Raw genomic sequence first — 23,790 nt, 5'->3', positions numbered from 1 at the left:
CAAGAGATTTGGTTGACCACAAGCTGCCAATACAACCAGGATTTATGCCGTTCAAGCAACCTCCAAGAAGGATGTCAAGCGAGGTGGAGCTTAAGGTCAAGGAGGAGATCGAGAGGCTTCTTAAGGCTGGCTTTATTCGAACGGCAAGGTACGTGACTTGGCTTTCTAATATTGTCCCAGTGGTCAAAAAGAACGGCAAGATTCGAGTTTGCATAGATTTTAGAAATTTGAACCTTGCTTCACCAAAAGATGAAAACCCGATGCCATTGGCCGACTTAATGGTGGATGGAGCGGCAAAGCATAAAGTTTTGTCCTTTATGGACGGGCATTCGGGTTACAACCAGATCTTCATCAACGAGGCCGATACCGCCATAACAGCATTTAGATGTCCAGGGGCTTTAGGGACATTTGAGTGGGTTGTGATGACATTCGGCCTGAAAAATGCAGGAGCCACGTATCAACGGGCCATGAACGCCATTTTCCATGACTTTATCGGCCGTTTCATGGAGGTCTACATTGATGACGTGGTAGTGAAATCTCAATCCTACGAGGAGCATCTAGAACATCTCCGGAAGGCTTTTCAAAGAATGAAAGAGTTCGGTTAAAAGATGAACCCTTTGAAATGTGCCTTTGGGGTATCCGCGGGAAACTTTCTCGGATTTTTGGTTCATCAGCGAGGAATCGAGGTCGACAAGAACAAGTCGAAGGCCTTGATGGAAGCGAAACCTCCGTCAACAAAGAAGGAGTTACAGCAACTCTTCGGATCCCTAAACTATTTGAGGAGGTTTATTTCGAACTTAGCAGGGAGAGTCAAGGCCTTTTCTCCATTACTGAAGATAAAGGACCGAGAGGATTTCGTTTGGGAGGCCTGTCATCAGGAGGCCTTTGAAGCAATTAAAGGGTATCTAGCGCGGACCCCGGTTTTGATGCCTCCAATTAAGAATAGGCCATTGAAATTATATATTTCTGCGGCTGAAGATTCGGTTGGAAGTTTGCTAGCCCAAGACAATGAGCAAGGCATGGAGCAAGCGGTTTACTATTTGAGTAGATTGTTGACTCCCTGTGAAAAACGATATTCTCCTATCGAAAAATTATGTCTTGCCTTGTACTTTTCAGCAATAAAATTGAGGCACTACATGTTGCCCGTTTCTGTTTACATCATGAGTAAAACGGACTTAATCAAATACTTGCTGACTCGGCCTATATTAAGAGGCCGAATTGGCAAGTGGTCCTTGGCCTTAATGGAATTTAGTTTTTGTTACGTTCCCCAAAAAGCGGTAAAAGGCCAGGCCTTGGCAGATTTCCTGGTTGATCACCCATGTTTGGAGGTCAACAATGAAATCGGCCTTGGCCTGGACGCGATAGAGGTATCTGTAAAACCTTGGAAGTTACTTTTTGACGGATCCAAAACGCAAGAAGTGTCAGGCTGTGGGATTATAATAATTTCTCCTGAAGGCTTGAAAACTGGATTTTCCTTCCAATTCGATTTTTAGTGCACAAATAATCAGGCCGAGTATGAAGCAGTGGTGATAGGCCTTGAAATTTTGAGAGAATTAGGGGCCGGAACCATTGAAGTAATAGGAGTTTCAAGCCTTGTAATAAACCATTTAGCAGGCACGTTCAAATGTTATAGCGAAGAGTTGGCACCGTACTATATGGCCGCAATGCAACTTGTACAAGATTTTGACGATGTGACGGTGAGGCACGTGCCAAGGAGAATGAACGAGGAGGCTAATAGTTTAGCTCAGGCCTCAACAGGCCTGAAGCTTTCTCCAGGCACCTTGTTTAGGGCCGTGACGGTCCAGAAGAAATTGTTGCCCTCTATCCGAAGGAGAGGGTTAGGTCTGCCAGCATTTATAGTAGAGCCTCTCGGGCCAACGATCGAGGATATGCAACGAGAAGATGAGCTACAACAAAGTGGTTGGCGTGATCCCATCATTTCGTTCCTCAAAAATCCGTGTACCAAGGTAACAAAGAAGACTAGGAGGAGGGCCATTAGCTATCTTTTGATAGGAGATGACCTGTACAAAAAGAGTCTAGAGGACGATTTACTCCTTAAATGCCTTGACCGGGTGGAAACTTTGAGGGTGATGGGTGAGGTACACGAGGGTGTTTGTGGTGCTCACCAATCAGGTGTCAAAATGAGGTGGTTGATTAGGAGGTATGGATATTATTGGCCTAGGATCCATGAAGATTGCATCCGATACGCTAAAGGATGCCAGGCCTGCCAGGCCCATGGCCAGGTTTAACACGTGCCAGTAGCCAACTTCCAGGCCGTGATCAAGCCATGGCCTTTTAGAGGATGGGCAATGGATTTAATAGGGATGATACACCCGCCGTCGTCTAAAAACCATACTTTCATTTTAGTGGCCATGGATTACTTTACTAAATGGGCCGAGGCCATCCAATTAAAGACTGTGAACCAGCAGGATGTCATCAAGGCCATAAGGGAGAGGATCATTCATCGATTCGGCATTCCCCAACACTTGGTGGCCGATAGGGGATCGATTTTCTTCGGAAAGGAGGTCCAGGCTTTTTGTAGCCAGTGCAACATTAACCTATCCTATTCCACCCCCTACTATGCTCAATGAAACGGACAAACGGAGTCTACAAACAAAACCTTGATTGGGATAGTAGAGAAAATGGTTCAGGAGAAACCGAGAGTATGGCATGAGCTTCTGTCCGAGGCCTTGTGGGCCTATAGGACGTCCAAAAGGGAGGCCACTAACGTTACTCCTTATATGTTAGTGTATGGCCATAACGCAATACTGCCGATGGAGGTCACCGTTAGGTCCACAAGGTGGGCTTACCAGAATGGCCTTACCCGAGCAGAGTATTCCCAGGCCATGCTCATGGAATTAGAAAACCTAGACGAAGTGAGGCTGGCAGCCTTCGACCATATGGTGGTCCAAAAGCAACGAGTGGCCAAGGCCTACGACAAAAGGGTCAGGAGGAAAAGCTTCTCAGAGAGAGATTTGGTCTGGCAAACCGTTTTACCTTTGGGTACGAAGACCCCCAAATATGGGAAATGGTCTCCGACGTGGGAAGGGCCCTACCAAATCTGTCAAGTCTTTAGGGGTAACGTGTATCTCCTTACGGACTTGGATGGAAGGGTCCATAAGCATACTCTTAATGGCAAGTTTTTAAAATATTATTATCCTACCGTATGGGAGATGGGGGATTTTAATGCGAAACTGCCATCACAGACATAAGCACATGAGCAGAAAAACTAAAGGCCAAAGGTGAAATTCTTCGGCCGTGTTTAAACGATCAAAAGGCCCGGCAGAAAGGGAGTCGCCGGCCAAAACACAGTCAAAAAGGCCTAGGCAGTAGTAGGCCACATCAACAACAAAACAGACTAGCCTCTGGCCTGATAAAAGAGTTTTAGGCCAGGCTATCATAAGCAAGGTTTAAAAGGTGCAGGACTATGATTATTACATGCCCCGTAATGTTTAAAGTTCATTTTCCAGACTGGTCTTGAGGCTTGACCAGGCCATGATGGCATCATTAATCACCACCTCTACTTGATCCCTCGAGGCCTCAATTGTTGGCTTTTCGACCATCAAAGTCTGAAGGGCATCCGGAGGGCCTTGAGCAGCATCGATGAATTCCTGCCTCCGCTGGGCCAATAGTGCTTCGTGCTGTCCATGGTCTGCTAATTGCTGACGGGAGTCGACCAACTGTTGTTCTAAGGCCTGGATGGTTGAAAGAAGCTCTTAGCGCCTTGTTTTGGCTGCTCCAATCTCTGTTTTGAGCTGGTTCCGTGCCTCAAGCCCTTGCTTCAGTTCCTGCTGTAGGGCATCGATCTTGCTGAGCTTGGAGGCAGCAAGTGTACGCTTCTCGGTGGCCGACTCGAAGGACTTCTTTAGATTCAGGAGATCCCTGAGGAATGTTTGTAAGACAGGTTCAGCGCTCCCCCTTAAGGCCTAGGATTTAACCAAAGTATTCACCGATTTGCGGATTGCAGGATAATGGTCTGGGTGAAAGGCGGACTCAATACCCAGGCCTAGAGCTACTTTCAGGTTTTCCTTGGCTTGCTGAATCTCCTCGGTTGGAAATGATATTGGGGTTGATGACCCAATTCCGCTACCAGAGGTCCCTGAGGCAGTAGGATTCACTAACTCTTCCACGGTTTAGAAAAACTTGTCGAAAGACTCATCGTCAAGGTCAAGAAGGATCGGTTTCTTTTCAACAGATGGCTGAGTTTTTGGGGTTCCCAAAGAAAGAGAGGTAGTCTTAACTTCCCTAGAGGCTTCGGAATCAGGCTCAGAACCCCCAGACTCGCTTGAAGAACCAAATCCATCGAGTTCCTGCCAAGACCAATGAAGGATCAATATTAGCCTAGGCCACGGTAAGGGGGCTAAGTGAAATAAATCCTTACATGAACAAGAGGGGTGCTAGAATCTGTCCCCTCGAGAGAGGCAGTGGTTTGTGCCTTTCGAGCCAAAGTTACCTGCAACTTTTTTGTCTTGGCAGTGGCGGGTTTCATGCCCTTGCTGCTGCTGCTCTTGCCTAAGGCCTGATCCAATGAAAATAGATGGGTAAGGCATGATTACGCACGATTATGCAACCGGGGGGCAAATTGTAGGCCAACAAGAGTAAGAAGTTACCGTCGTGGATGGAGATTCTTCTTCTTGAAACTTAGACGCACTAGCCCATGTTTGATCAGCAATGGTGGCCTTGATAACCTAGGCAAAGCACCATGGACCCTTTAAGTACAAGGCCTGAAAGCCGAAAAAGATGAAAACTCTGGGAAGGAAGGATACCTTTGAAGGTTGTTGTTTCCCAATGGTGGCCTTCGGGGCTGGAACGGGGGGTTTCTTTGCCTCTTTGGAGGCTTGCTTTTGTTCCACCTCTTCATCTTCATCAAGATCTGCATAAAAGGAAATTGATCAGTAAACAAATCAGCAAGAGAGACGGACATAGGCGATGCAAACATAATCTTACCTTTCCTTTTAGAAGAGGTAGCCGAGGTTGTCTTGGTCTTGGAAATGCCCTTTTTCGATTCAGGAGGAGGTGGGAGAGCAAGGTCTTTCAAAACTTTTCCCACAGGCTTGGACAGAAGAGGCTTGATATAGCCCTTCCACCAGGTAGCAAATTCATTTGATTTCTTAGGAAATTCGGAGTAAGGCTTGAAGTCAAAGTCAGCTTTGACCTTGTCAGAATCGTTTTTTACCTTCTCCAGGAGTTTCAGGTCAATAACAGGCCTCGGTGTGAAGTTGGCGTTGAGTGATTTGTAAGGAGGGAGGGGGATGAGTTGAAGTAGGCCGAACTGTCGTGCAAATTGGGCGGCATTATAGAATTCAACTCCAACCTTATCATTCCTTGATTGGGCGCTCAAACCAAACAATAGGTCTCTAGAAGTTAAAAAGCTTGCCCAAATCTCTTTATGATCATTGTCCCCCTCCTCGGCCTCTCCTGGGGAGGCCTTAAGCCAAGCAGGGACCGTGTCCCTCTCAAAGGGCATCCAGCCCTTACCCATCGAAACAAAGTCAGAATAAAAGTACTTAAAACAAGCCTCAAAAGTATGGTCTCGGGGGGACATGTCACGATAGTGAAGGCCATAACAGGTGTTGTCAGGAATCTTGTCCAAAATAAGGCCTAGGGACGGAAAGTAGGCCCACAACCACAAGGTCATGACCCATAGAGGCCTGGCAGCAAAAACATATTGATTTTCTAGAAGGTCATGCATGCCTCTATAAACATAGGCCAACACCAAGGGGGCCATGGCTACTTCTTTGCCCGAGGCCAAGGCTTTAGCCAAATCTGTAAAGTCTTTAGTGATTCGACTCGAAGAGACACAGAAGATAAATTTATTGAGCCAATAAATCAAGAAGGCTATATGCTCCTCGTCAGTAACTTCCCCTTTTCCGTGGAAAAGAGAAACGAAGCGAGTGTAGGCCATGTGTTTTGATGCAGGGTAATCAAAGACAGGAGTCGCTTGGCTCAAGAAACAATCAGCTTCGACACCGTGAACGCGGAGGCCAGTAAGGAAACAGACATCTTGTAGAGTTGGACCCATCATCCCAACTCTAAAGTGAAAACTGTTAGAAGTTATGGACCAAAATTGGGCCGCGGCAAAGAAAAGGGCTTTGTCCATATTTATAGAACACCTACTGAGCATAATGGCGTCATGGATACCTATTATTTCCCACAGATCGCCCTTGGCCTCGGCAACTCGGTCCAACCAAGCAATGTATTCTTTATCAGGCCGAGGCCATAGCCGATTAGGATTTGGTTTGTGATAACAGCCCTAGAGGGGTTCCACCGAGTCAAAAGGCAAGGAGTCCTTAGCAAAGGGATAGTAAGCGAATAGAGAAGGAGGAAACTCACTGTCAAGAGCAGGGCCGAGGGCCATTCCTGATTTTGCTTCCTCTTGCGGAATCATGACCTCGGTATGAACGAGGGTTTCTTATCCTTCGAGGATCTGCACCACTTGGGTAGCAAGACTCGCTGCTTTTGGGCTTTTCTTGGGAGCCATGGAAAAGCTTAGCAAAAAGGGTTCTTATTTTCTCACAGTGTAACGAAGAAGAAGGAGGAGAAGGAGAGACTACGGAAGGAAAACAACTGTTCTCGGTCGTGGGGGAGAAGAGGGTGAGTCGATTTTTTGTGAAAATAAAAGACAGGGAGTTAGTGGGAAGGAGTTCATAACCGCCCATTACTCCTTCATCCTCGGGAAAAGAGAAGGCCCATGTGGGTAATCATCATCCCTCTTTTCTAGGGTATATCTCTCTCTCTCGCTCTTTGATTCTAAGATGAAAGTTGTGCCTAGGAAAGACAAGAGTTAAAAGGGGCGGCTGATTTAAAAATTGAGAGTTACAAGACTCCTTGGAAATTAATCAGGTGCGACGGGAACACCAGAATTGCCACTGTTGTGTCTAGGTTTTTTCAAGCAGCTATTAAGGGGCCAAAATAGAACAAGCACACGCCTTGAAATTTTTTAAAATGAATCGAGGCGTGGGGGGGCAATGTTTACACCCATTTTTGGCCAAAAATCAAGAAGCGGATTTACTGGTTAAAAGGTGGCCTTGAAGGTCGCAGCTCTAGCCTTGAAAGGCCTTACGACCGGCCACTCACGAATTAAGGTTGTCTCTTAAGAAATGATGGGCCTCCCATCATGGCCCAAATCAGTTAAAAGGCCCAAGGATTAAATTAATCCACTTGCTTAAATATTTCGTCCAGGCCTAATCCAAGTGCCTAAGAGTAACAAAGCCTACGAACTAAGCCCGAATTGATAGAAACCTTGGTTCATGCTCGCCAGACTTGGGCTCAGAAGGCTTACAATGGACAAAAAGCCCATGACTTACCAACAAGTTCAGGCTTGACCAAGAAATAGGCCCATTACTTTAAGAAAACACCTTTAAAAGGCCTCGAAGCTGTTCACAAGCAGCTCAAAGACCTAGAATATTCTTGCTGGACAAGACTGGGTGAGCTGCTCACAAGCAGCTCAAGGTCTGTAGTGGCGGGACCCCATTCTTCAGGATAATGCAGAGACCAGCAACAGGTGGCGAGCATGCAGCCCATGGAGATTCTAGTGAATGACTTCTGCAGACCTAAGCAAGCTGCTCACAAGCAGCTCTCCCAGGCCTGCTTGATCTTTTTCTCGATCCTTCTTCCGTAAAGAATCAAGCTCAAAGGGTTTTTGGAACCCACAAGGAGTTGAAGGCCCAATAAAATGTTGGGAATGCCTGGGGTATTTTTAGCCTGCAGCTATGGTGGGCCCGGAAGATGGCCATGCAAGCAATAGCTTGAGTTTTGAAGCAGCTCAAAATGGTCTGGGTGCTGCAGGGCCTGAGATTGTTTATGCCCTTTTCCAGAGATTTGCACAGAGAAGGAGGACTTTTCAGGCCTTTGCCATATTCTTGGAGTATAAGGCACGTTTTGTTCAGGAAGAAGCCCCCTCATTGGAGCATTTTTGGAGTTGCTCAAACCCAAGCCTTTGCTAGAAGGCCACTTGGCAGCCATGCATTGGAGCATTTTGAAGCATCTCAAGGCCTATAGTCCCTATAATTCTCAGTTTTGGAGGCCTTGAAAAGGGTCCACGACCTAAAAGCTCACAGCTTAAGCACTTACATTCCCATTTCTTTCAAATATTACATGTATTCACTTCAAAGTAGTCAAAGTTTTATCACATTTCTTGTACCCAAGCTTCATTGAATCGATTAATGGAGTTCGTTTGATCCTTTTTTACTGCATTGTCTTTCTTTCCATTGTTCTAACAACGAGTGGGAAATACTTCAAGTCCTTAGCCCGACAAGGCAACCAACGAATCATCTCGAGGCCTTACCCTTTAGGCCGAGCACGATCACTTGATAGAAGTCAGACTTTGAGGCACGAAGGCCTTAAAAGCAATTCGGACAGACTCGTCCTGGCACGCCCTCGCACTTCCAAGCCAATTTGGTTTTAACACTTTTTGTGGAGAAACAGATGGTCATTCCCACTCGCGAAAGTCAGCCCGAAACGAGAGAATCATCGTGAGATCATCAAACTGATTATCTATTGTTCAAGTCAGAAAGAAGGAAACCACCTACACAGGAGATGCATGTGGAAAAGCCTATATACATTATTCTCCAATTTCTCTTTCCCAATTAGATTATCATGACTCAGGAGACTCTAAGTAACCTCTCCAAAGGCCCATTATTCATTCTTTTTTCCCCGTCAAGCATATTTCTAGCAGAAGCCGACATGGAAGCAAACCAACCACCGAGAGAGAGAGTTTATCGCGGGAGCCGCCACAAAGCCGAGTTTTTCCACAGAAACTATCATAAAAAATCCATGTTTAGGGAAAAAACGAAAGAGTATAATTGGGGTGAGCACACCACAAGATCAAAGTCAAGCCACAGAAGAAGCAAGCGCCGCGAGAACCATCGCAAAGGCAAATACACCGTGAGAATCATCGCGGAGATAAATGTGCCGCAAGACCATTGCGAAGGTGAATGTGTCGCGAGAACCATCGCGGAGGCGGACTTGCCGCGAGAGTCACACTTAGCTTCAGGAACCACTGAGCCAGACAGATTAGTGTTGCGAGATATGGGGTAAAATTATCTTGGTCTACTTCGAGTATTGCTAACTAACAGGGGGCAGATGCAAAGACATGTGGATCTTGGACTCAAATAAAAATAAAAAAATAAACAAAGGTTGGATTTACACCTTCATCTGTCCATTATATATGATGGAGATAACTTTAAAGTCACACGTGTTCTCTTCTCGTGGTGATCAAGGGAACCAATTTGTCTTGTCTATGCCCTGATAATGTGCCACATATGGAAATTCATCTATTCATATTGCCCGCATTTGCTTTGCCGCGCGACGTGGCTGGAGCTAGAGTTTGATTTTTTCATGCAAGGCATGCTCTCAAGACATGACAAAAGATGTTTTTTGTCCTCATCTCTTAGCTATACCTCTTCACCTCAAAAGAATACGTTCCTATATACTACCACCATGTAGCCGTTTTGAGACATCAGCGGGAATGAAAGCACTGTGGTACGTATAGCTACCACGGAGCATGCAAGCATTATTAATGCTTCTTCCGTCTGGATTTAATTGTTCATAGTTCAATTCCAACCGGTTAAAAAACGGGTTATATTTTTAATCTGTAATGAATTTCATATCGAATAGGAATCTTGTTTGATAAATCTCGATTAGTTCTATAATACAATATTTTTGGAAATCACGTAAAATATTATAAATTATAAGGAGAATAAATTTTACACAGACCCTCCGTGTATAAGGGAGGGTCCGCCCAACCAATTCAAAGAAGACAACTCAGCTTTGCTTGGCAAATTTTTTTTTTATTTAGGATCCTATGGAGCATAAACTTGATTATAAAAAGCCATAGAGATAAAATTTAATTATGACACTTTAGAATAATATGATCAGAATAACAAGATCCTTGCACTGGTTCCAACATAATAAAAATTAGAGCACTTAACTTTTTAACCATATTTTTTAATATATATAAAGTCAACAAAAATTAAGTACTCTAATTTTTAATCCGTTTGAATCAATACGAAAATCTTAGTATCAAGTTTTTGCTCTATAGAGTCCCAAACAAAAGAGCAGATACTTAATTATGCGAGTCCTAGAGATAAAAGTTAATTATGTTCCTTTAGAATAACATGATCAGAATAATAAGATCTTTACACCGATTCAAATAGATTAAAAATTGGAGTACTTAATTTTTTTCAACTATTAAAAAATATGGTTGAAAAGTTAAGTGCTTTAATTTCAATCTGTCGGGACCGGTGCAAAGATCTTGTTATTCTAATCATATTATTCTAAAGTGCGATACTTAAATTTTATCTCTATGACTTTTATAATCAAGTTTCTGCTCCATAGGATCCTAAATGAAAAAAAAATAAAAATTGCCGACTGTCTTGGCAAAGCTGAGTAAAAGTTGAGCTGTCTTCTTTGAATTGGTTGGGCGGACCCGCCCTTATACACTGAGGGTCCGTGTAAAATTTATTCTCAATTGGAAGATATAATCGATAGAAAAATGGTACAAACTCCAAAAAGGAACTATTAAATCCGGACAAAGGGAGTATTATTTATGGGTCGTGAACAAAAACCATAAGTATTGCGCGAGTCCAATTAGAGGGCGAGTGGTGCGTGACGCATCGAACAGGTGCCAAGAATTAGTGCGAGTCTGAAAATGATCAGTAGCGCGAGATGCGCCGAGCAGGTGCCCAGGGTTAGTGCAAGTCCGAAAAAGATCGGTAGCGCGAGATGCACCGAACAGGTGCCCAGAGTTAGCTCGAGTCCGAAAAGGATCGGTAACGCGAGATGCATCGGACATGTGCCAAGAGTTAGCACGAGTTCGAAAACGATCGGTAGCACAAAATGCGCTGAACAGGTGCCCAGAGTTAGTGCGAGTCCAAAAAAGATCGGTAGCGCAAGATGCACCAAACAAGTGCTGGAGTTAGTGTGAGTCCTATTAAAGGGTGAGTAGCGCGAGAATCGCGAGGTCAAACCCGTCAAAGAGAGAAAGGTCCAGACGCCTCAATGGCAATACAGAAGGAAGCAGCAGTACGCATCCTTATCGGATTCGCTCAGATGCAAAGACATTATGCAAGCGCATGACAGCATGAGTGTCGCACGCACGCGGGGAGCATATGTAGGTGCGGTCAAGATTATGACCGTTGACCCCAGACGAAGTTTGACATACCATTCACATTATGACACGTGGAAAGATCGTGAGATTGACATGTGACAAACAACTGCCCCACGTGACAAACAACTGCCCCACAAAGAGATTTGGTGCCACGAGGCATAAGAAGTAGCCCGCACGTTGACGTGGTACAAGAGGAGCCCCGTGCAGCTGAACAAACTTGTGAGGTAAAAAAGGCCCGCGAGAGTCATTGTGAGGGCAGTCAGGCCAACTAGGGCCCCGCGGGTAGGGTTGCGGTTGTCCCGCGGATGGGCGGGGTTCTCAGTAAGATGGGCCCTGTGCAACTGAATAAGCTCGCGGGGCTATTGAGGCCCGCGAGAGCCATCGTGAGCGAGGGCAAATAGGCCTGCCAGGGTCCCGCGGATGGGCAAGTTCTGTGGCAATATGGGTCCAGCGGAGGTTTTGTTCCTGGCCTATAAATACCAGTGCTGGTATTCAGATTTGGGGAGAGGACCTCTCTTGCAGAGACAGACAGAGACACACACAAAGATTTCTAGAGAGAGAGAGTCATCTCCTCTAGAGAGAGCACAAACTTTTAGAGAGAGGGAGAGACCATCTCCCCAAGGGAAAAATGGAACTACGTTTGACCTGATTCCCTGTACACCGGGATACGTAGGCAGCGCTGATGACTCAGGCACGATCGCACATTTTATGTCTCCCCTATCCCTTCGTTTTAAATACTAACCATTCTTTACCTCTCCAGTACATTTTATTTTCATTAAAATTTTGGGCTCTATTTTGAACCCCGAGGAGATCAGTCAAGATTTTGACCGCCCCTACACACCTTTTGGGTAAAAATCACAATACGTTATTTATACGAGTCAACATTACTTCTAAATATCAATTCAAAAAAAAAATTACTTCTAAATAGATAGACTAACACAGTGATGCTTTTGAAGTAAAAATTACTTCTAAATATCAGTTCAAACAAAAATTACTTCTAAATTGATAGACTAACACAGTGATGCATTTGAACTAAACAATATTTTCCCAACAGATTTACAAACAACTTATTTTCATTATTTAACTTTTTTTTTACAATAAAAGAGAAAACAGTGCAGTACAGTAGCGAGAGAAAACAATACCGTACAGTAGCGGCTTGCAGTAGCGAAATTCTCCCAACAAATTTACAAACAACTTATTTTCATTATTTTACTTTTTTTTACAATAAAAGAGAAAACAGTACAGTACAATAGCGACTTGCAGTAGCAAGATTCGACTGCGAACATCGAAAAATCTTGTCCACCATGCCAACCTCTTTGGCCCAAATTAAGCTTTTAATGATTTTGAGACAAAATCATCCATGCCGAGGGTGGTGGCCCCAAGGATCATCCAACTCAATAAGTTCTCTCTCCATCTTATGATCTGTTTGAACAACACAAATGCTTGTCAGTCATACAATAGGAGTAATATGCTTTGTAATTTAATTAATGGACTGATTAATCATGACGTATCTCTTGGCCTCGTGCCATGAAATTTTGGCAGAGAAGAACATTTTTTTTTTTTTTTTTGTAGAAAAAATATACTCTCAATCTCCATATCCATTTTTAAGAGTTCCACTTCGTAAATCTAACTTTTTGTGGAGACATCATCATTACAAATGCGATAAAGAAATAGGGTAACCTTCATTGAATTCCAAAGGAGATGAAGAAATATAGGAATCGAATTTAATTTTGTTCACCCACCTTAAAAGAGGGTGAACATTTCATATTGTACGGGGAAGCATCTATAAATATACGATTCAAATACAGCAAAAGGATGACTTTTGTGTTTTTTGTTTTTTTGTTTTGAACGTCAAAAGGAAGACTGTTGTGACTCTCTTTCCAATTTGTATCTCGACGAATAAAATTCAGGTTTGAGTCTCTCTATGTAACCATTAAAAATGAAAATGAACCATAATTTTATTTTGTTGACAGACAAAAAATTAATAAGCTATAAGTGAGCTAGGTAGTATGAAATAAGAACAAGACGAATTAATGTAAAAGAACACAAGATATATCATATATGTGACCCAGCAATATGCCTTTGTGAAAGATCATGAAAATGCAAGACACAGCATTAGACACCTAAACTGTGTAGGCTTCTTTTTCTTCTCTTTTTTTTTTAATAATGTGTAGCAGGCCGAGCAAAGTGGCTCGTGCTGTTTCCGAACGTGGTCCAGAATCCCTTTCAAACTCCAATTCATCTCTTTCCACGTTCGGGACTCCGAAGGCCTCTGCAGCCGAGGGTTTCGTTAAGTACAACTTCTATAATCGCCTCGGTTTCCAGTACCCATGCGAACGGAAATCTCGCTCGGATTGGACACCATTCGAGGTCGCATAACACACTTGGTGCCGAACGAAGCGTGGCCGACGATCCAGCCAGTCTGCGTTAGAACAGTAGCCGTGGCAATGATGATGGTCGTGACGTCATCCAAACGGTTATGAAGATAATGATCATGGGGGCACGTGAAGGTGCCAGCTCACCTTGAAAACGGTTGCAAAACCCTAAACGTGATGTAAGAGTGACATTAGCCGACGCGTGTTGAGCGTTGGTGCAATCTTGGAGACCAAGCTAAGGGTTCCCTATAAATATCCTATTATGCCTACTTGGAAGAGGTACGCACAGAAAAAACCCTAGCTCCTAATCCCTAATTCTTCCTTGCAAGAAAACTGACTCTTGCACCGGAGGGCCATCCCGGAGAACCTCCGGTGTGGTCTTTAGTCGTGCTTCGTTTTGCAGAGAAAAGAAGGGAACTAGGAGCGGACCTCGAGCCCCCATTCAGAAAGTACGAACCATCCGGAACGGAGCCCCCACAATTTGGTGAACCCGACGTGAAGAAATTGTTTCTCAGATCCACGGCGGCTCCTCCACCTCGACCACCTCTTCTGTCCTTAAAAACTTCACTCCTCCAGATCTCCACCACTCTCCTCCAAAAATGGGCGGAGCACCTCCACCTCCTCTTTTTCAACCCATCAGTTCCTCTTTGCACATCACCTCTGAAATCGGTATCAACGCTGCCTCCCCATCCCACCCTCCTGGATTTACTCCACCAGGCGTGAGCTCCTCCATCCAACTTCCAGTGGGCTTAAGTGAAGACGCTCTGGCATACGTACAAATGCTAGAACAGTAGCAATAACAGACCAACGCTGATGTCACCATTCTAAAAATGGAGATCGCAAAGATTAAGGCCAAGGAATTTCCGACGGCATCCCATTCTGGATCTCAGGGACGGCGCCGCAGAGGAAATCTACCACCCCCTCCTCCTCTGGGTGGTGATGCACGACCACATAGAATCTCAGTCCACAACCGCTTGGACCCACCATTGACAGAGCACCGAGTTGGGGATAGCACTCGCTTTAGGCAGCAACTCTCCCTAGTTCATCAACGTCTTGGCAATGGTGCGGGACTTAAAGGAAGAGAAGGGCGACGAGAAGGGAGCCCACATACTATTTTCTCAAGTTCATCGGCTGGAGACAAATACTCCTAGGGCTCCCAAAGCTACGATACCGTGGAATTTCAAGACAACGATCAGGCTCTTATCCCATATAAATCCGAACGGCAAAGAAGCCGAACGCCTCGAAGAAACGGGAAAGGTCCCCAGAGCCATCGTATTGAACATGATGAAGTCCCTCGAGAAAAGGCCTACGAAGGACGAGCAACAAATTCGGGAAGCGCTCGGAAACTTCACCATGAAAAAAGCGTAAGCGTGGTCGTTCGGCAAGACGATCGTCTTAGCCGACGAAGGGTCTATCATACTGAAAATCTTCCAGAAAAGGACTACAGAAGGGTCCCCATAGAGAAGAGAGAGAGGGGATCTCAACATCAGCAAGATGAGGAAGAAGGAAAACAAAGAGAACAAGAATACCGAGCATCGAAGAAGTCTCGGAACACTCGGGAAGGTCTCCCCCCTCGGCCAACCCACGAGTATCAATTGAAAAAGCTGACGGAATCGCCCTTCTCGGCAAAGATCCAAGCCACGTTGCCGAAGCCAAGTCTTCACCTCCCGAAGTTCCAGAAGTTCGACCCCAGCACAACCGAAGCATACACCCATCTCATCAGCTACAGAAGCACCATCTCATGCGTCACCGATGATGACGCCATCATGTGCAAAGCATTCCCCTCGAGTCTTGGGCGCCTCGGCCTGCTTTGGTTCAACCAATTGGACACAGGATCGATCCATAGTTTCAAAGAGCTTGAAAGGGCTTTTAACTATCGGTTCATCACTAGCAACAAGCAAACCAAGGAAGAAGATGCCCTGGCACAGATGAGGAAGAGGCCCGGCGAAACACTTCGGAAGTATGCCGAACGTTATTGGTAATTGTTTAACGAAATACCCGGTGTTGATCAATATTAGGCTGCAAGGAACTTCAAAAATGGGTTGGAAACAGGAAGCAAGATCTTAGATGAGCTGGCAATACGGGCGCCTCATGGAATGAACGAGCTAATGAGGACGGTTGAACAGTTCTATTCCTACGAGGAGTTCCTCGCCGAACGAGAACTCCAAGGAGGACAAAACTCAACCGCACCTCAAAGCCTTCATATCCCCACACCCCAAATCGCACCGCCAAAGCCTGTGGTCGCGGTCCAGCCGAAGAAGCAGGTCAACACAGTCAAAATGGCCGACAAAAAGGGTCCGAAAGCTCATGACTATATAGCCGAAATCACCATTTTTAAGGAGCCAATTTATTTCTTCCTCCCTACGTTAGAGAGGGAACCGTTCTTTGTCTGGCCGAACCCTCCCAAGTTGAACACAGAAGAAGGCAATAACAACAGTCGGAAAAGATGCTCGTACCACAATGAGCTCGGGCATTACACCACAGCTTGCGCTCCCTATAAAGCACTTTTGGAAAATCTAGCGGCACAGGGACTTCTTGATGATCATATTGACTGGACAAAAACGCCGAGCAGACAGCCGAACGCTGGTGGACCAAATCCTATTCCGCGTCCGGTCGGAGTGATCAACGTTATTCATGGGCCAACAACGAAGGAGGCAGCAAAACAGCTTCGTCTAGAGCTGGACAAAGCTCATAAGGTTACCCAAATTTTTTCCCTCGATCGTGCTCCTAAAAAAATGAAAATGCTTGAGCGTCCCTGGTCAATCACTTTCACCGAGCAAGATCTTCAACGCGTCCAAACACCCCATAGTGACGCTCTGGTGGTCACAGTGCAAATCTTAACTCACTTCGTCAAAAGGGTGCTTATTGATCAAGGAAGCTCGGCAGAAGTAATGTACTTATCTCTCTTCAAGGAGCTCAAAATCCCAGAGTCGTGCCTTCTCCCAGCAGAAGTACCTTTGATTGGATTCAGTGGCACTCCAGTTTGGCCTCTCGGAAGGATTACCCTCCCCGTTGTTACGGGCTCGGTTGCTTCTAATCTAGAGTTCGTCGTTGTGGACGCCCCGAGCCCATCAACGTTATTCATGAGTCAACAACGAAGGAGGCAGCAAAACAGCTTCATCTAGAGCTGGACAAAGCTCAGAAGGTTACCCAAATTTTTTCCATCGATCGTGCTCCTAAAAAAATGAAAATGCTTGAGCGTCCTTGGTCAATCACTTTCACCGAGCAAGATCTTCAACGCGTCCAAACACCCCATAGTGACGCTCTGGTGATCACTGTGCAAATCTCAACTCACTCCGTCAAAAGGGTGCTTATTGATCAAGGAAGCTCGGCAGAAGTAATGTACTTATCTCTCTTCAAGGAGCTCAAAATCCCAAAGTCGTGCCTTCTCCCAGCAGAAGTACCTTTGATTGGATTCAGCGGCACTCCAATTTGGCCTCTCGGAAGGATTACCCTCCCCGTTGTTACGGGCTCGGTTGCTTCTAATCTAGAGTTCGTCGTTGTGGACGCCCCGAGCCCATACAACGCAATCCTTGGCTGAAATTGGCTCCATTCAATAAGAGCCGTCGCCTCAACCTACCACCAGGTGGTCGGAGACCAGTTACAGGCCAGACAATGTTATGTCTCGGCCATCGGAAAGGCATCAAGCTCCAAACGAGTACATTGGGTTGAAGTCCCGGACAAACCAGTCCTCGAGGACGTCGGATCTCTTCCTGAAGAGAAATCAATTGAAGATCTTATCAAATTCCCATTCAACGAGGATGCAACACGATATTTCATGCTCAGCGTAGGTTTGCCCCAAGCCGAGAGTGAAGAAACCTTGCAGTTCCTGAAGAGCAACATTGAAGTTTTTGCTTGGACGCCGTACGATATGCCAGGCATCGACCCGAAGCTCATCCAGCACTCACTCAACGTTTCAAAATCAGCAAGGCCTGTGATTCAAAAGCCTCGGCGGTCGGCCACAATTCATGCCGAAGCAGTAAACGAAGAAGTGGACAAACTCCTCGAGGCTGGTGCCATTAAAGAAGTGCAATACCCCACTTGGCTCGCAAACCCTGTGGTGGTAAAGAAGAAGAATGGAAAATGGAGAGTCTGCGTGGACTACACCAACCTGAATGATGCTTGCCCTAAGGACTGCCTACCCCTTCCAAAGATTGATCAATTGGTAGATGCAACAGCGGGTCACGCTCGGCTGAGTTTCTTGGATGCCTATAGAGGTTACCACCAGATAGCCATGGACCCCAACGACATGGAGAAGACGACATTCATCACCCCCAGGGGCCTCTTCTGCTACCTTGTTATGCCGTTCGGTCTTAAGAATGCGGGGGCCACATTTCAAAGAATGGTATACCTATTGTTCGGACTGCTCATCGGCAAGATCATGGAAGCCTATATTGACGATATGGTCGTCAAAAGTATCAAAGCCGAGAACCACCTCTCTCATCTTGCCGAGGTCTTTGCAATACTCAAAAAGTACAAGCTACGGCTAAATGCCGACAAATGCGCCTTCGGAGTTAGTTCCGGGAAGTTCCTCGGTTTTCTGGTCACTCGGCGCGGAATAGAAGCAGATTCGAACCAGATCTCAGCTATTCAGCAGTTAAAACCACCTTCAACTCCTCGGGAAATTCAGAAGCTAACAGGGATGGCAGCGGCCCTCAATAGGTTTATTAGCCGCTCATCAGATAAATGCCACGTCTTCTTCCAAACTCTTAAAAAGCAAAGCCGACGAAGTTTCAAGTGGACGGAAGATTGCGACGCAGCCCTAACCGAGCTGAAGTCTTATCTTTGTTCGGCCCCTCTTCTCGTCAAACCAAAAGCTTTTGAAACTCTCCATCTCTACTTAGCTGTCTCTCCACATGCTGTAAGCTGGGCATTTGTCCGACGGGAAGGCTTGAAGACCAACCAATCTACTTTACTAGTCGAACCTTGCTCCCAGCATAAACCTGATATCTGCCACTGGAGAAGCTTCTTTTAGCATTGATTACAGCAGCTCGGAAGTTGCTCCCTTATTTTCAGGAGCACCCCATCATAGTTCTCACGGCGTTTCCACTTAAAAATCTCTTGAGGAAGGCCGACCTATCAAGTAGAGTATCTCAGTGGGCGGTCGAATTAGCAAATTTTGATATCCACTTTGAGCCTCGAACAACAATCAAGGCCCAAGTATTGGCAAACTTCATTGCTGAATTCACCCCCGGAAGCCCGGACGAAGAAGCATTGGTTAAGCCTAATTATGGCATGCTAGAACAACAAGAGGCTCGGACAACGTGGAACTTATTCAGTGGAGACGTCTGGAAGTTACACGTTAATGGGGCATCAAACAGCAATGGCGCGGGTGCAGGGGTTGTCCATGTAAACCCTTGTGGCGTCCTTCATGAAAGTGCTATCATAATCAACTTCCAAGCCACAAACAACGAAGCCGAATATGAAGCTCTGTTAGCTGGTCTCCGAGCCGCGACAAGTTTACAAGTTGAAGACCTACAAGTTTTCTATGACTCTCAGCTGATCGTCAATCAAGTAACAGGTGATTACGAAGCTCGGAACCCAAGAATGATAAAGTATTAAGCTACGGCTCTTGAACTAATCCGAGGGTTCAAGGGATTCCACATCGAACAGATCAACAGAGAGAAAAACGCTCATGCCGACGCTCTTGCAAGTTTGGCCTCGGTAAGCAAAGCATCCGAATATAGACACATCAGCCTCGGCGAGATCCACCAGCCAAGCTTTGAAGTCTCGGAAGAAGTGTTCAGCATTTCCCTCGGCCCTAGTTGGATGGATGAAATTGTCTCGTTCCTCAAAGATGATACGCTACCCTCTGACAAAAAGGAGGCCCACCGTGTACGCAGCAAAGCAGCCTACTATTGGATCTCTGAGCACGGCCAACTCTACAGGAAAAGCTTCACAGGGCCATATCTTCGAGTTGTTCACCCAACCGAGGTCCCAATTATTTTGACCGAACTTCACTCTGGAAGCTGTGATTGTCACTCCGGCGGGCGTTCCCTCTGTCAAAGAGCTCTCAGTCAAGGATACTTCTGGAAAGGAATGAAGAAGGATTGTGAAGAACTAGTCAAAAAGTGCAAACCTTGCCAACTTTTTTCTCCTATACCAAGGCAACCCGCTCAATCTCTCAAACCTATCACTAGCCCTTGGCCCTTTGCCCAGTGGGGCTTGGATATAGTTGGCAAACTTCCAACTGCCCCTGGGGGCTTCAAGTTTTTGATAACTGCCACAGATTACTTTTCAAAATGGGTGAAAGTCGAGCCATTAGTCACAACCACTGAAGCAGACGTTCGGCGATTCGTTTGGAGGAACATCGTCACGAGGTTCGGCGTGCCTTATGCAATTGTTTCGGATAATGGCTCCCAATTCGTCGGCAAAGAGTTAACTGGACTCTGTGCTGAATTCGGAATTAGATTCTTCAATTCAACCCCATCCTACCCCCAAGGCAACGGTCAGGCAGAAACAACAAACAAAACAATCTGCGCTGGTATCAAGCGTCGGCTAGATTCCAAACAAGGAAAATGGGCCGAAGAACTGCCTCGGGTCCTCTGGGCCTACCGCTCCACTCCAAGACGCTCCACCGGCCAAACTCCTTTTGCAATGGCTTTCGTCATGGAAGCTGTCATCCCACTCGAATCCAAGTTCCCAACCCTGCGCATTAAAACTTTTGATCCAGAAACCAACAATGATGCAGTCGCTACCGAGCTTATGTTGGCCGAAGAAAAGCGGGATGATGCCCAGATCAAATTAGCTAACTATCAACAGGAAGTTGCTCGGGGCTACAATCGGAGCGTAAGGCTTAAGAAGTTTAGAACCGACGACTGGGTCTGGCAGAAGGTTGTCCGAGCCAACCAGAAGACTAAATTCAAACCAAATTGGGAAGGACCCTACAGAGTGATAAGGGAGGTTGGCAATGGCTCATACAAGTTAGAAGACAAAGAAGGAAGGAAAATTGAGAACCCATGGAACCCTCTAAACCTCATAAAGGCTTACCTTTGAAGTTTTTCCTCGGTCTCGATCTATCACGTCCTCTTCCAACTTTGTTACTTAACACTTACCAAAGTGTTGTACCTGTTTTGGTCCTCTTTTTATTTAATGAGAAGTTCCTTCTATTTCTGAAGCATCTATGTTCTCTATATTCGATTTGAATGTTCAAAAATTCGACAAGTTAAGTTCGGCCTTCTAGCTTTTCACGATTACATTCGGATCAACCTTCAGCTAAACATACCGTGGTTCAGACAAACTTTACGTCCAGCCACAAAACAATCAACGAACTTAAAAGTTTGTTTTTAGCTCGGCTACGTTCATAATTTGACTTGAACTAAATTGCCACATCAAACAATTACTCCACCTATTACCTTGGCATAAGACCGGCATTTTGAGCCGAGCCTTACACCAAAGTAGGGGCTATCATGAGTAATTATCAAAACCTTGGAAACAAGCCAATGTTGCTTGACATTCGGCCAAAACTCAGAAAAATATTTCTAAGGCATAAGAGAAATATTCAGCATAATAACAAATTTGAGAAATAAGCTGGAGATTCAGATTTAGAAAACTCCTACATTAGAAGGCTCGGCTTGGTAAACAATTCGATGCCGTCCTTCTTCAAACTATTACACCTGGCTTGGCAAAAACCTAATGTTCGGGGCCATCCAGCCCAAAAGACAAAGGCTCAAAATAAAAAAAAACTTAAGGAGATTCCTTGAAAGATCTTCATCCACAATAGCTGGTCACCTCAATCAACCTGAACTCGTTCATCCTCAGCAACTTCCTCCTGAGCCTTGGAATGACTGTCACCTTCACCAACCTTCTCCTGTTGATCGGTGGCAGGCGCATCGATCATCTCTTCATCATCATCCTCAGGAGGCAGAGGCTGACACTCCTCCTCGGTGTATGGAAGGTCAAGGTTAGGCACAACTGGCTCGGGAAGTTGCTTCAGAAAACTTGACTCAAGCTGAATCGCCATAACACCAGCTATTGCGTCGGCACCCGCAGCATATCCCAGCCTGAAGAAGTCAGGTAACCAAGCTTCAAGCTCGTCATTGACCATTTTATGAGCAACCTGGGTATACTCTAGGGCGGCCCTTTGGATCCCGGCCTTATAACCCTAGGCATCGGCAGCTTTAATCTTCTCTTTCTCCTTCCCCTTCAACTTTTTCACTTCGGCCTCAGCAGTCTCGGCGGCAACTCTCGCTTCAGCAAGCTCCTTCTTCAACTTTTCCATCTCGGCCTCCGCGTCCTTGACCTGCTGCCCCAAGATCCTAAACTTGGTTCGCCAGGAATCTCGGTCAAACCTATATCTCTCTCGTTCGGCAGAAGCTTTGGAAGCCTTGTCATACGCCTTCAGCGCATCTTGCCCAGCCTAATCAAAAGAGCAAAGTAAAAAAAAATGATGATGATGAGTGAAGAAGAGAAGAAATAAAAAATAAAAAAAGGGGGGAGGAACAAACCTGAACAATATAAGAACACATCTCACCAAGACCTGGAAGAAGTTCAGTTGGAACTTGATCGTAATCCCTCGGCAAAGCCAGCCCTCTCAAAAGAGTGATAGCAAGGTTCGGCTCCTCTTTGACTGAGTTGTTCTGGAGCAGAACCTTGCCATCAGGCATTGTGTAAGAGGGGCTGAACTGGTGACGCACGGCAGCTTCAGTGACAGGATCGGTAAAATCAATATGAGGTTCAGAAAGATTCCCCTGGTCCTTTGATGTAGGGGCTTGGGCTGCGTCAAGAGGCACGGATTGAGGAATATTTTGCAAAACAACGTCCTCTGACGGTTTCTGTCTCTTCTCCTTTTGATGCTGTTGCTCCGAGGAGCCCCGGCTTCAGCCAGGATTAGCCATTTTTGTTGGGATCACCGGCCTTGGAATGTTCCTCCTTGACATATCTTCAGAAGAAGGCTCCAGAAGTTCGGCAGATCCGAACGGAGTAAGCCACTCCTCAGCCATAAATCCAATCCTCGGCAATTTCACTCCCCCCTGTTGCCTCTTCTTTCGAATTCCGTCGGCGTTGGAGGTTACTTTCTTCTTTTGTATAGCTTCGGTAGGCGAAACACTGGATGTCTTTTTCTTGCTCGGAATGGCCTCTTTCCCTTTTTCCTTCCTCCTCAGCACACCTTTGTAGGAGGGTCAGTAATCAAGAAGGGTCGGAGCGTGACGGCAAACCTGAGCAAGCAGCGTCTCGCATGCCTTCCCCCGAGAGTTGGTGTTAAGTACCTTGGAAATTGGGCCGAGCTCTGCAAAAAAAAAAAATTTCAATCGAGAAATACCCTCAGCAGCAAAGAAGACAAAAATAGAACGTAATAAAAGAATTGAGCACGTTCGGCCTTATCACCTCTCGTATCAGTCACTTTCGGAACAGTGTATCGACGGAGACCGTTGCCGAACTCAAAGTTTCCATGCACTTCGAGGTAAAAATCAGCCCATTTGTTGGTATCCGAAAGTCCGTCGATCAGGGGCTCCTTTTTGGGGCGCGTCGTCAAATACCGACGGCCGGATTTGCCATGTCTGGACATGGTGTATGTAAAAAATAGGTCGGTTGGGGTAAAATCGAGGTCCTGGCTCTCGATCAGAGCAATCATTGACATGATTATACGGTAAATGTTTATTGCGAGCTGGTGGGGGGCCAGGCTGAACTTCCAGAGTATCTCCCTAAGAAAAGGATGCATGGGGAACCGAAGCCTAGCCTCACAAATGGCCATTAGGGGCACGGTAATATGCTCGGGACGATGATCCCTGTGATCTTTTATATCAGTACTCTTGACTCTATGAATCAGAACATCGTCAGGAATATTGTACTTCGTGCGGAATGCTGCATATTCTCTGGGACTGCCACTGAAGTAGTGAGCGTGGGGACATAGCAAGCCTTTATCAAAAAGATCGGCATCGCTTGGAGCCGACGTCGAAGCCTGACATAAGCCTTGAATTGGCTTCTTGCCCCGCCTGTGGCTCGGTCTCAGATTGGGTTTCTGGAGAAAAACTTATCTCGGGCTCCGTAAGGAAGTCATCCGCGGCAAACTCATAATCACGCTCGGCGTTAGGGTCATCAGACACAGGGGAAGTCGCCGACATTCTAGTTGAAGCAGATTCGACTGCTCGGCCGATCCTCAACTTATGCAGCTCGAGAAGTTCGCTGATGAACTGACGATCGGATTCGGTTTCCGAGCAGTCCGAGTCTGAAGACACGTCAATGACCTCATGAGCCAGACCTAGGAAAAAAGTAAAGAGGTATTAATTTGGACGTTCGGTTTGTCTTATCGGCTCACGAGTCATAAGCTATCCTAGAATGGGTTCGGCACATCTAAAACATTTC

The 23,790-nt window shown here is 45.8% G+C and overlaps 3 protein-coding genes across 3 annotated transcripts; all 3 read left to right on the top strand.

The window, feature by feature from the left end:
• Positions 1 to 608: 608 nt before the first annotated feature.
• Positions 609 to 2,249, top strand: LOC131317065 (uncharacterized). Its single transcript, XM_058346645.1, has 2 exons — positions 609 to 1,367; positions 1,494 to 2,249. The coding sequence occupies exons 1-2, from the start codon at positions 609 to 611 to the stop codon at positions 2,247 to 2,249; spliced, it is 1,515 nt and encodes a 504-aa protein (XP_058202628.1).
• Positions 2,250 to 14,979: 12,730 nt separating this feature from the next.
• On the top strand, positions 14,980 to 16,610 carry LOC131317063 (uncharacterized). Its single transcript, XM_058346644.1, has 2 exons — positions 14,980 to 15,048; positions 15,504 to 16,610. Exons 1-2 carry the CDS (start codon positions 14,980 to 14,982, stop codon positions 16,608 to 16,610), a joined length of 1,176 nt encoding a protein of 391 aa, XP_058202627.1.
• Positions 16,611 to 16,669: 59 nt separating this feature from the next.
• Positions 16,670 to 20,481, top strand: LOC131317062 (uncharacterized). Its single transcript, XM_058346643.1, has 7 exons — positions 16,670 to 16,977; positions 17,272 to 17,548; positions 17,639 to 18,346; positions 18,502 to 18,834; positions 18,985 to 18,999; positions 19,081 to 19,537; positions 19,715 to 20,481. Exons 1-7 carry the CDS (start codon positions 16,670 to 16,672, stop codon positions 20,479 to 20,481), a joined length of 2,865 nt encoding a protein of 954 aa, XP_058202626.1.
• The last annotated feature ends 3,309 nt before the right edge of the window (positions 20,482 to 23,790 follow it).

The sequence above is a fragment of the Rhododendron vialii genome, chromosome 2a (assembly GCF_030253575.1).
Source record: "Rhododendron vialii isolate Sample 1 chromosome 2a, ASM3025357v1".
Classification (NCBI taxonomy): domain Eukaryota; kingdom Viridiplantae; phylum Streptophyta; class Magnoliopsida; order Ericales; family Ericaceae; genus Rhododendron; species Rhododendron vialii.
The sequence above is the reverse complement of the archived record's forward strand: the minus strand, read 5'-3'. Positions and strand labels throughout refer to the sequence as shown.

What these genes read in the sequence shown, in the direction of transcription:
- LOC131317065 (XM_058346645.1), top strand. Translation starts at nt 609, where the DNA reads ATGAACCCTTTGAAATGTGCCTTTGGGGTATCCGCGGGAAACTTTCTC. An exon ending in TTGGCCTGGACGCGATAGAG is followed by an intron (nt 1,368 to 1,493) that starts GTATCTGTAAAA and finishes TTCGATTTTTAG; the next exon opens with TGCACAAATAATCAGGCCGA.
- LOC131317062 (XM_058346643.1), top strand. Translation starts at nt 16,670, where the DNA reads ATGAAAATGCTTGAGCGTCCTTGGTCAATCACTTTCACCGAGCAAGAT. An exon ending in TCGGTTGCTTCTAATCTAGA is followed by an intron (nt 16,978 to 17,271) that starts GTTCGTCGTTGT and finishes TTTCATGCTCAG; the next exon opens with CGTAGGTTTGCCCCAAGCCG. An exon ending in TAGCTGTCTCTCCACATGCT is followed by an intron (nt 18,347 to 18,501) that starts GTAAGCTGGGCA and finishes CCTTATTTTCAG; the next exon opens with GAGCACCCCATCATAGTTCT.
- LOC131317063 (XM_058346644.1), top strand. Translation starts at nt 14,980, where the DNA reads ATGAGGAAGAAGGAAAACAAAGAGAACAAGAATACCGAGCATCGAAGA. An exon ending in GTCTCGGAACACTCGGGAAG is followed by an intron (nt 15,049 to 15,503) that starts GTCTCCCCCCTC and finishes GATCAATATTAG; the next exon opens with GCTGCAAGGAACTTCAAAAA.